The 13,071-nt window shown below is 36.2% G+C and overlaps 1 protein-coding gene across 4 annotated transcripts in view; it reads left to right on the top strand.

The window, feature by feature from the left end:
- The first annotated feature begins 3,366 nt into the window (after positions 1-3,366).
- Positions 3,367-13,071, top strand: part of LOC134847446 (calmodulin-binding transcription activator 2-like) — a 31,159-nt gene continuing 21,454 nt past the window's right edge. For all 4 annotated transcript variants that reach the window (XM_063864558.1, XM_063864557.1, XM_063864556.1 and 1 more), the window contains exons 1-3: positions 3,367-4,505; positions 4,815-4,882; positions 12,387-12,575. In XM_063864558.1, coding sequence (XP_063720628.1) covers positions 4,395-4,505; positions 4,815-4,882; positions 12,387-12,575 — 368 coding nt within the window. In that variant the 5' untranslated portion in view covers positions 3,367-4,394. The remainder of the gene's footprint in view (positions 4,506-4,814; positions 4,883-12,386; positions 12,576-13,071) is intronic.

Below are 13,071 nucleotides of genomic sequence, written 5' to 3'. Positions count from 1 at the left end.
CATCATTCCAGACATCTTTGATGTTTTGGACATAAGGGATATCCTTTTCTCTCCTGTCTGCTAGCTTGCCATGCTATTTTCATGTGGTATCGCAAGTGGTGCGAAGCTCTGCTTCGCCTCTGTGTAACAATTTATTTTTTATCGAAATTTAAATTTATCATAATTTTTCGTTTCTTGTTTTCCAAGTTTATGCTGGCTGGCTTATTGCCCTTGCGAAAACAAGGATGTTGTAAATAGGTACTATACTTTTTTCCTTTTAATAACTTTGTGCACATAATGGACGATAGAAATGGGAATCAGTCTTTTTTGAAAGTAGATGATCGGTTTTTTGGTAGATTATCGGCGCTGAAGTAGTTCGTTTTTAATTTTGACTTATTTTCCTGGTGTTTTTTAATCTATTAATTTTTGTTGCTACTAATTGAGAACGATTGAAGTTTGACGAGATTTTTCCGAAAAATCTAAGACATTCTCGTGAGCCCTCCATAAAAAAATTGGAAAGTTTAAATTCAAACTTGAAAATATGCCAATTTTGTTTTTCATTCTTCTTTTTTTTCAATTCGGTTAACAACTTTGTTTCCAACCTTTATTTTGACTGCGCTACCTTATCATTTTCTCACGCTTGTGATTAGCAAGCACCAAGAAATCGAAATATAGATTTTTGTGAGTTAACTTGCTTACCAAATCACCGAAGCAATTTTACTTTGATAGTATAATAATTAGTATAACTTTCTTAGTATAATAAGATTTAATGGTAGCTTAACGCTATTGATTGTTTTTCTGGGAATGTGTTCCTAAAAATGAACACATTGCAGGCAAACGCATGGTTTTTTCCAGATAAATTTTTTAAAGTAGATATTTTCATTGTATCGCACGTAGTGCGAAGCTGTGCTGCGCATCTGCATCAGATAATTGTCTTCTAATACACGTCATAGTTGAGTTGCAGCTGGGCCTCACCCATCTTTTTTAGTAATGTTGTTTACGAAAGGTTTTCAAAACAATAGTTAGCTGTTGCAAAATAAGTATTTTTAAATTATGTGTATATTAATTAACTAAATAGTGTTTAGAGTTCGTTATAATTATATTAGGTTCACAAGCATATACTTTTAAGATATGGATGTGTTTTTTTTAATTTTTCAGGATTTTTGAATTCCGTTAAAAATACTGCGACCCTTTTGGGTTGTCAAATATGTTTCCATAGGAACCCCTATTGCAAAAACACTATTATAAACCAAGATTTGCGAAGCTGGATGTATTTGTTTTATTGTTAACACTGACTAGCTTTTAGTAAAACGTATTTTTCTGCGTATGCTGAAGCTACAAATATCTGGGTTTTAGCTATACCTTTTCTTTTTTACCCTTGTTTTTTACCCTTGTAAGTTATACGTCCACTCATTGTTGGGAAGCAGCTTAAGCTGCAATGGGACCTATTGTTCAAGTTTCATCATTTCTATCTGTAAATTTTATGCTGGCAATTAGCAAGTATTATTTACAGGTCGAGAGGATGCCAGGTTTTATCTGATGTTTTGTGGTAGTTTTGTCAAATAGGCTGCTTCACCTTTTACTTGATGATCCGCGTCTTTTGTTTCTATACGAAATTGTACTTATATATTTACTAAATAGTGTTTCGAATTCTCTTTAATTATGTTAGATTCATAAGCATATAGTGTTAAGATATGGGTGTTTTTAATTAAATTTTTCAGGATTTTTGAGTTCGTTAAAAATAATGCGACATTTTTGGGTTGTCAAATATGTTTCTGTTGTTGTCAAATAGGGTTGTCAATTATTTTTTTGCTGGGGCTTATCTGTATTTTAATTATATGCGATAACATATGGCTAAATAAGTTTTTGTATTGCAAGTGTTGCGGAGGTTCGATTTAGAGCTACTTACAATTTCAGATGTTTCAAGCAAGTATTTGAGTCCTACGAATCGATTCAAAGGTTTCTGTAGAGATTAAATTTATCGCAGCCTTAATTCTATCAGAATTTTGTGGAAGCAACTTAAAATCATACCTCATTTGATTCAATTGGCTGGTTTTGCTGAGATTTCTCTAATTTTTTTGGAAAAATAACCTCGTAATCTCTGCAACAACCGCTTCGAAGCCAGATACTTATTCTGTTTCATCGTGGTAATTCATGGAGAAAGAAAGGAAATTCACCAATGAACTCAATTTGCAATTGAATGCTGGTCAACCCAATGTTAAATATTGTAAATTTCGACATTGGATAGTTAATAAATTTTTTTGTTTGACCAGAGAACGAAAATGAAGTTGAACGCAAAAGAATTGATAAATTATTTCCTACCGGTATGAAACTTTAACTTGACCTTTTTGTAAATTTGTAAAGTGAGAAACACTTTTGCATGCATCACTGTTTTACGCATCGCCAGTTCAAAAAGTGTTGATTCTTCCGCTTTCCGAACTATGAGGCTCAATTTTCGTCCAGAAATCAGTGTCGTGTAGTCCGAATATTGTATAATTTATACTAATAAATGCCTCACTGATATATATTAAATGAGGAGAAAGTATTCAACTAATATCATTAGTTAACTCCTATTTTTTTCAGAAGAAATGAATTTTACTAGTGAGTATCATTACAAAGAGCCTCAGCCAATCATAATAGGGGATGATAGACTTGAACTGAGCGACAGTGACAGCGAACTCTCTTCGTCAATCAGTGCCACTCAAATAAACAGTGCAATATTTGACCCCACAGAATCCATCCGACCACATGCTTTAGCTCATGCTGAATTGGGGTTTTCTGAAAATATCGGCAGAGCTTTGAAGGAAATAGAGAGCCAGAAAGTGGACATTAATAGATTGAGAGAGGAAGAACTTGAAAATAACAGAGGGTTGAAAGATTCGATAAAACAAAAGGGAGCTGCCAAGTTGAATTGCGACTACCGGAAAAAGCAATATACCAATTTGGTATCTTTGGCTGTCGGAGATGTTAACATGTTCAGAGGTGTGGCCACAAGAGGAGAGATTCCTAGTAGCAGTAGAAGCAACCAGTCGCAAGTGACAAATCACATGGAGCCAAATATTCTAGAATTTTTTACGGATGATCTCCAAGTTGAAAAGCCTCACTTGCCATCGTATAATAATCTGAAATATGAAGTGACCTCACTTTGCGTGGAAACTATTGACGATATTTCAAACCGAATTAGGTTTCATCAAACGTCATCTCTATTGGAAAAATAAATCTGGTCTTCGCTTTATTTTTTTGTAAGCATTCCCTGTACAAATCTGTAAATATATGTTTTCTTTTTAATTCAATTGAAGTTGGTTTGATTTGCATGTCTTGTTCTTAGTTCAAATAGAAATAAACATTTATTAATGGTTTTAACGCTCTCGATTTTTTTCCAGGTCAATTATGTAAAAATGAACCCATTTCTCAGGTGCACATCATTTAAGTGAAGGTGACATATAATCCCGTTCAATTTAGCATCTTCCCTCTAGCAGGCTAATCGAAATTTAGTAGACTCCCACTCATTTCATGGTTTGAACAGGAAATTACATTTACATTGATTGACAAGTTCTATATCCCTTGCCATCTCCGATAGATGCTCGGGCGAGTATTGAAGGGTTACTTGTCGTGAATGTTTCCTCCGACCACCGGAAAAGGACATCTCCGGTTTTGGGAAATTTACATGGAACTCCAGGTGATATGACCACTTAGCCCGGTGGTGAAAACTAGCCTCACCGCGGAAATTACGTCTCAAATTTACCTTTTCCCAATTTTATAAAAATTTCTAAACCTGATGAGCTTTTCATTTTAAACCCCAAAATACCTGGTTAAAAGCAACCCAGAAGAATTTTCTTTTTCTGACAGTGCTGGTAGATAGCGATTTCAAGTGCCGGGAAAATATTGAAATGTTTATTTTTTGTTTGATGGGACTAGGTAATTCTTAAAATAGAAAGCAATCAAGCGGTAATTCGTGGAGTGTAATATACAAATCAGATTTCGCTTCGATTATATTTCTTTTATCTTTTCCCGTGACTGCCGATTATGGATGCGCTTGGTTGACGTATTTTTTACCATTTTACTTCTGTGGTGTTTGAACAAATCGCAAAAGCGGTGCAGAGTAAGGAGGCGCTCTGTGGTTAACTTAAACAGATAGAAATTGTATCTTGTTCCTGTTTTGCCTGCTGTCTCGATTATCCCCTCCACCGCCGCTGCAATCAATCCAGCTCCAAACAGTGCTGTCAAATTTCACGTCCGCCCTCATTGTGCACACCAAGTCTACTATCTACCGGCATCAAACTGAGTTTTCTAACTCGTTTAAATGAGGCTGCATTTGAAGCGAAATTGTATCTGCCGCGACTGATGCGGCTGAAATTTATAGTCGCATTTCGATTCCAATTTGGATAGGACCTTTGATTTGAAATAGAAGTGGAATGACATCTGTGGCTCAGGCGGTAGCACTAGCGTTGCCCAAGGAGGTGCTGGATAGCGTGAAGCCGGCGGAGACGTTTCCGGCATTCAGGAAGAAATGGCTATCAAATGAGGTAGGTACACTATAATGAGAATCATGCGTTAAAAAATCTACATTGATAGTTTGATAAACACAGATGTTAAGGCATGTACGAAAACAGCCAATAATCAGAATTAATGAAAAATCAGCTAATTGATGTTGCCTGTACGCATAAGCAACCCTTAATTCAAAAAGCAAGTCAATGGAAATGGTTTTATTTCCAAAGTTTGAATGATGCCGCCAGATTCCCATAGCTGATTCCTTTGAATGAGTTTTTGAACATTTAGTGAAAAATGTAAGTTAAGTTATTTTCTTATACAAGGTGGTATTAACTGTGTTTTAGGAAGTGGTATCTGTGCTTATCAATTACGATGCACACGCGAGCTGGCTTTCAACTGAATTGCAACAAAGGTAAACAATTTATTTTTATATTTATTCTTCAACGCACACTTTGCTGTAATGGTTATTGTTCCGACCGCGTCACGAAGTGACTGTGAATGAATTATGGTGTAGGGTGCGTTTTTTTATTTTATGTTGATTATCTCGAAAAAAGCTGGCAGAGCGTCATAGATCATCGTAGATGATTTGGTATTAAAACCTTTAAATCGTGACTCAGTTTTTTAGAAAGCCCAAAAAATTGCCAGTGTCGAGAAAATTTGGTCTGAGTTTGACTATAGACTCAACCACCCATTAAATTCTGCTAAGATGCTTATGGTAAGTTAGCTCTTATGAATTTTTTTTGAGCAGTTGTTCTAACCATTTTAAGCGCCCTGAAACGAAGGAAATTTTTGAAGAAAATGGAAAAAAATTCGTGTTTTCGATGTTTATTGTTTTTGTCCTTTTTTGAATTTGTTTGGCTACAAAAGCAAATGCGTGTAGTATAGGTGCGTACCCACGGGACCGCATTCACGTATAGTCGAATAAAAAATTATCTTAAGATAATCAGCAATTAAACAAAATAGGACTAAACAGGCAAATTCGTCTAAAATTTTAGACTAATTTTATTCAAACTATTAAACTATTTTTTGATTCGTAACTCAGCTATCAAATAATCCAAAAGATTAAACGTTCTCTTTGTGTAATAGTCTTGCCCTCATTGAATTAGATAGCAAAGAAAGTTCGACTTCTTTTATATGCGAAATATTTTTCGGCTATCCGGGAACATTCATTTTTTGCGGAAGAATTTTTTTCGGTCATCCAATTTTTTTTCGACTATCATGGAAGCATTATTCGAAACTAGTTGTATATATATCGCATATGCTTAACCGCTGATTTATTTCTTTGTAAGGGAATATTCGTTTCTAGGTACTCAAGGGAGGAGATGATTCAAGAGGTCCGAATTTTCATTTTTAAGTAGTTCCCCCTCACCAATTATAGAGTTTTTGTAATATGATGGTCTATAATCTACTAGGAGGTGGGACTGTAAAAGGAAAAAGCCTTTATTTAGATGCAACAAAAATTAGTATTTTCAGCGATTGATTTTTGGCTCAGAGCAAATTCAGAGCAGAGAATTTTCTGGCTTTCAGGGAACCAAAAATGTATTGGCTATCGGGGAACAAAAAAGTTTTAGGTTATCCAGGAACAATTTTTTTGACTATCCGGGAACGAATTTATTTTTCGAATATGCGTGTATTTGGCTCCGTGACACACCACTAAATTATAGTAGGCGTTCATCTTTTTCAAACCTGGCTTGCACCAATTTTTTGTGGGGAGGGTTCTATGATGACTTGAGCGGTCAAGACTTGAGATATATGTAAAAGCGAGGTTTTAAGCATTAATTATTTATTAGTACAGCTATCGTTGTTGCTGGCAGCTGGACTTATCGATAAGTGATTGTTGTTTACTTGATCAGTATGAACAATTTGGTGATATTTACAATATTATATAATAATCAAACAGCAAAATTTCCATTAGGAACAATCCACAATTAAATCATGATAACTATTTCTCTGTTCCACTGACTAATGTTCGATATTACAGTTCAATGACATCATGATTATCGAAGATCATGACACAGCTACTCTTTAAAAAAGTTTTCCGGTTATTGATTTTTCACTGGTCGAACAAACCACTGATCAGTTAGTCTAAGACAATGTCGATGAAAATGACGTGGCTGCTTCGGTTTTTAGACAATCTTCTCTGTCTCTGGATGTTAGAATAACTGCTGTCAACCCTTGAGTGGGTTTCTTCCATCTTTTTCTTCAGTAGTCGCCTCCTTCGCGGCTATCCTGAACTGGCCCAATCTTGGTCGTTGGTGATGATGGCTCTTAGCAGACGTCAGTACCATGCAAAATTCCCCAAAATTGCCAGGATTTAATAAATTAGAATATCACTACTCTTGTTTTTGTCTTCTTCCGCATGAATTCGTATCGCTCTGATGGCGATCCCACTTCTATCACCAATTATCAACTCGATAGTTTATCTTTCACGATGGTGTTCAATGACGTTGAGTTGACTAGGCTTTTGGGTCCTGAGCTCAAGTTTATGTTTTTCTTCTGTAAAAAAGGCAACAGTGCAGTCTAACAATTAAATTCTCTACTGACGATTAGTATTCTTTTTTCAATATCTATAATTCGGGTCATGGTCTATTTACATCCTGTTGTGTAGTGGTGTCACCGTATTCGCTCACTATCTTCGGATGCGTGGGTTCGAATCCCACTCCTGTCACCATATGATGACTTGAGCGGTCAAGACTTGAGACTTACGTAAAAGCGAGGTTTTAAGCATTAATTATATTTTATTACAGCTATCGTTGTTGCTGGCAGCTGGACTTATCGATAAGTGATTGTTGTATACTTGATCAGTATGAACAATTTGGTGATTTTTACAATATTATATAATAATCAAACAGCAAAATTTCCATTAGGAACAATCCACAATTTAATAATGATAACTATTTCTCTGTTCCACTGACTAATGTTCGATATTACAGTTCATTGGCATCATGATATTCGAAGATCATGACACAGCTACTCTTTAAAAAAGTTTTCCGGTTATTCTTTTTTTACTGGTCGAACAAACCACTGATCAGTTAGTCTAAGACAATGTCGATGAAAATGACATGGCTGCTTCGGTTTTTAGACAATCTTCTCTGTCTCTGGATGTTAGAATAACTGCTATCAACCCTTGAGTGGGTTTCTTTCATCTTTTTCTTTAGTAGTCGCCTCCTTCGCGGCTATCCTGAATTGGCCCAATCTTGGTCGTTGGTGATGATGGCTCTTAGCAGACGTCAGTACCATGCAAAATTCCCCAAAATTGCCAGGATTTAATAAATTAGAATATCACTACTCTTGTTTTTGTCTTCTTCCGCATGAATTCGTATCGCTCTGATGGCGATCCCACTTCTATCACCAATTATCAACTCGATAGTTTATCTTTCACGATGGTGTTCAATGACGTTGAGTTGACTAGGCTTTTGGGTCCTGAGCTCAAGTTTATGTTTTTCTTCTGTAAAAAAGGCAACAGTGCAGTCTAACAATTAAATTCTCTACTGACGATTAGTATTCTTTTTTCAATATCTATAATTCGGGTCATGGTCTATTTACATCCTGTTGTGTAGTGGTGTCACCGTATTCGCTCACTATCTTCGGATGCGTGGGTTCGAATCCCACTCCTGTCACCATATGATGACTTGAGCGGTCAAGACTTGAGACTTACGTAAAAGCGAGGTTTTAAGCATTAATTATATTTTATTACAGCTATCGTTGTTGCTGGCAGCTGGACTTATCGATAAGTGATTGTTGTATACTTGATCAGTATGAACAATTTGGTGATTTTTACAATATTATATAATAATCAAACAGCAAAATTTCCATTAGGAACAATCCACAATTTAATAATGATAACTATTTCTCTGTTCCACTGACTAATGTTCGATATTACAGTTCATTGGCATCATGATATTCGAAGATCATGACACAGCTACTCTTTAAAAAAATTTTCCGGTTATTCTTTTTTTACTGGTCGAACAAACCACTGATCAGTTAGTCTAAGACAATGTCGATGAAAATGACATGGCTGCTTCGGTTTTTAGACAATCTTTTCTGTCTCTGGATGTTAGAATAACTGCTATCAACCCTTGAGTGGGTTTCTTTCATCTTTTTCTTTAGTAGTCGCCTCCTTCGCGGCTATCCTGAATTGGCCCAATCTTGGTCGTCGGTGATGATGGCTGTTAGCAGACGTCATTACCATGCAAAATTCCCCAAAATTGCCAGGATTTAATAAATTAGAATATCAGTACTCTTGTTTTTGTCGTCTTCCGCATGAATTCGTATCGCTCTGATGGCGATCCCACTCCTATCACCAAGTATCAACTCGATAGTTTATGTTTCACGATGGTGTTCAATGACGTTGAGCTGACTAGGCTTTTGGGTCCTGAGCTCAAGTTTGTGTTTTTCTTCTGTAAAAAAGGCAACAGTGCAGTCTAACAATTCAATTCTCTACTGACGATTAGTATTCTTTTTTCAATATCTATAATTGGGGTCATGGTCTATTTACATCCTGTTGTGTAGTGGTGTCACCGTATTCGCGCACTATCTTCGGATGCGTGGGTTCGAATCCCACTCCTGTCACCATATGATGACTTGAGCGGTCAAGACTTGAGACTTACGTAAAAGCGAGGTTTTAAGCATTAATTATATTTTATTACAGCTATCGTTGTTGCTGGCAGCTGGACTTATCGATAAGTGATTGTTGTATACTTGATCAGTATGAACAATTTGGTAATTTTTACAATATTATATAATAATCAAACAGCAAAATTTCCATCAGGAACAATCCACAATTTAATAATGATAACTATTTCTCTGTTCCACTGACTAATGTTCGATATTACAGTTCATTGGCATCATGATATTCGAAGATCATGACACAGCTACTCTTTAAAAAAGTTTTCCGGTTATTCTTTTTTTACTGGTCGAACAAACCACTGATCAGTTAGTCTAAGACAATGTCGATGAAAATGACATGGCTGCTTCGGTTTTTAGACAATCTTCTCTGTCTCTGGATGTTAGAATAACTGCTATCAACCCTTGAGTGGGTTTCTTTCATCTTTTTCTTTAGTAGTCGCCTCCTTCGCGGCTATCCTGAATTGGCCCAATCTTGGTCGTCGGTGATGATGGCTGTTAGCAGACGTCATTACCATGCAAAATTCCCCAAAATTGCCAGGATTTAATAAATTAGAATATCAGTACTCTTGTTTTTGTCGTCTTCCGCATGAATTCGTATCGCTCTGATGGCGATCCCACTCCTATCACCAAGTATCAACTCGATAGTTTATGTTTCACGATGGTGTTCAATGACGTTGAGCTGACTAGGCTTTTGGGTCCTGAGCTCAAGTTTGTGTTTTCTTCTGTAAAAAAGGCAACAGTGCAGTCTAACAATTCAATTCTCTACTGACGATTAGTATTCTTTTTTCAATATCTATAATTCGGGTCATGGTCTATTTACATCCTGTTGTGTAGTGGTGTCACCGTATTCGCGCACTATCTTCGGATGCGTGGGTTCGAATCCCACTCCTGTCACCATATGATGACTTGAGCGGTCAAGACTTGAGACTTACGTAAAAGCGAGGTCTTAAGCATTAATTATATTTTATTACAGCTATCGTTGTTGCTGGCAGCTGGACTTATCGATAAGTGATTGTTGTATACTTGATCAGTATGAACAATTTGGTAATTTTTACAATATTATATAATAATCAAACAGCAAAATTTCCATTAGGAACAATCCACAATTTAATAATGATAACTATTTCTCTGTTCCACTGACTAATGTTCGATATTACAGTTCATTGGCATCATGATATTCGAAGATCATGACACAGCTACTCATTAAAAAAGTTTTCCGGTTATTCTTTTTTTACTGGTCGAACAAACCACTGATCAGTTAGTCTAAGACAATGTCGATGAAAATGACATGGCTGCTTCGGTTTTTAGACAATCTTCTCTGTCTCTGGATGTTAGAATAACTGCTATCAACCCTTGAGTGGGTTTCTTTCATCTTTTTCTTTAGTAGTCGCCTCCTTCGCGGCTATCCTGAATTGGCCCAATCTTGGTCGTCGGTGATGATGGCTGTTAGCAGACGTCATTACCATGCAAAATTCCCCAAAATTGCCAGGATTTAATAAATTAGAATATCAGTACTCTTGTTTTTGTCGTCTTCCGCATGAATTCGTATCGCTCTGATGGCGATCCCACTCCTATCACCAAGTATCAACTCGATAGTTTATGTTTCACGATGGTGTTCAATGACGTTGAGCTGACTAGGCTTTTGGGTCCTGAGCTCAAGTTTGTGTTTTTCTTCTGTAAAAAAGGCAACAGTGCAGTCTAACAATTCTATTCTCTACTGACGATTAATATTCTTTTTTCAATATCTATAATTCGGGTCATGGTCTATTTACATCCTGTTGTGTAGTGGTGTCACCGTATTCTCGCACTATCTTCGGATGCGTGGGTTTGAATCCCACTCCTGTCACCATATGATGACTTGAGCGGTCAAGACTTGAGATATACGTAAAAGCAAGGTTTTAAGCATTAATTATATGTTATTACAGCTATCGTTGTTGCTGGTCGCTGGACTAATCGATTAGTTTTTGTTACATACTTGATCAGTATGAACAATTCGGTGATATTTACAGTGTTATATAATAATCAAACAGCTAAATTTCCATTAGGAACAATCCCCAATTAAATAATGATAACTATTTCTCTTGACTAACGTTTCATATTACAGTTCAATGACATCTTGATATTCTAAGATCATGACAGGTTCTCGTGCTGGATGGACTGAATGCTGGAAAATTTTCAACCAATCAAAGTCGCTAAGCGTCCCTATTGGCTAAATGCCATTCTCACAAAATCGAAGTCAATATTAACAGAAATTGATAATTTAATTAGTATAATAGACGCAGATATAATACGTGCAGATCTAATAAATTTAGTTTTATGTTTTCCATTTATCGTAAATCGGTTTTCTTAAAATATTAAATTTGTTCCCATCCGCCTTCGATCCGGCATTATTTTCATTCATCTGCTATTTATCTAATCGGGCAATATTAACACTATTGGCCTGGATTTATCTGCTTACTTTGAGATTTTCGCGATCTGCCTGAGAATTCTGAACACTCAATTTCAGCTTTCTCACCATGCGTTTTATTTGCTATAGTAAATCGCATTAATGCTAACTGGTATTTTCTATTAGTCTGTCACCCATTGAAGACAATACAAAACGGTATGGAGCAGTTGCGAAGTCAATAGTTTCGTATTCTAGAGCTGTTTCATATTACGTTTGCAATTTTTGGAGCTCAGTTTCCCGCTTATATCTGTATTCTCTTTGAATGAAAATCAATAATGACCATCTGATATTTTAAAATGAAAGAATGTCAGAGTTTTCCCCTTTTTCACAATGAGTTCTTCGCTTGGAATGAAATTATTATATGAGTCTCATGAATTTTAATTAGGCGACTCTTGAAAAACTCTCACATGGCTATATAAAAATTTAAAACGTGGCCATTTTTCCATTTTAGGGAATATTTTTTGATCGCAAATGTGTGTAATATGACTTATCTGTGTAATATGACTTATCTAGGGCGGGCAGATTTTCATTTTTTTTGGTCGACCAAATTGATTTTCTGAATTGATTTCCAAACCACTATAAAGACCGTAATTTGACCAAATTTTCTGCGCCGCAGGCAAATTTTTGAAAAACAGGCCAAGAAAGGCGTTTTTAGGCTTTTTTTTTGGAAAATTTCGACCAAAAAATCGCGTTTTTTCGGCGCGCGCTCCCCCTCAAAATTGTATAGATTGGCGCCAAAGGCGCCTTTAGAAAAATTTCAAGGTCAGTCAGTCAAAAATGGATATCTCAAAATAGTACAAAGGGTGGAATCCGCTACTGTCTGTGTTTATTATTGTTTTAGGCCTGCAAGTGGGACTCTGCTGCTTGTGAATCGGAAGGTCACCAAGTACAAAAAGGACGGCTACTGCTGGAAGATGCGCAAGGACTCCCGTGTGACCCGCGAGGACAACATGCGCCTTAAAATACATTCTTACGAGCTGGTCAAGTGTCTTTACGCACACTCGTCCTTAGTTCCTACTTTCCACCGAAGGCAAGAAAACTAAGTTGGGTTGTGGTAAAGTTAAAGGACATTTTTTTGATGAGATTGAAATTGGTTTCCTTTCGGTATAGTTTTGCGACGACTATTTTTGCGCTGGTGGGCAACGAAGTGTATAGGTTGAGTTTTTCAATTCGATGATTGATTCTAGCAACAACCAATGATTTCTGAAATGGCGTCGAAACTCAAATTCATAGCATAAAAAACAAGGATAGCCGGTTGATGTCAAGCTTGGTCGATCAATATTTCAAAACACGTCGTTTCTTTTCAAATTACGTCGTTTTTTGTTCGTGGTGTGATTAGGCAATCTGAGCAAAAGTTTAGAACTTGGATAATAACAGTAAATTAGGTACATTTTATCAGTAAATTAGGTGCAATTTTTCTCATATAGAATCACATAAAAAATTTTGATAACGTTTTAAAAATTTTTTGCAGAAAATTTTTATGATTTCAAAAAAACTTTATTCCCAAAAAGGCGCAAAAAAACCTT

Source organism: Symsagittifera roscoffensis, chromosome 1, assembly GCF_963678635.1.
Source record: "Symsagittifera roscoffensis chromosome 1, txSymRosc1.1, whole genome shotgun sequence".
Lineage (NCBI taxonomy): Eukaryota > Metazoa > Xenacoelomorpha > Acoela > Convolutidae > Symsagittifera > Symsagittifera roscoffensis.
This window is presented reverse-complemented; position numbering and strand designations above follow the sequence as displayed.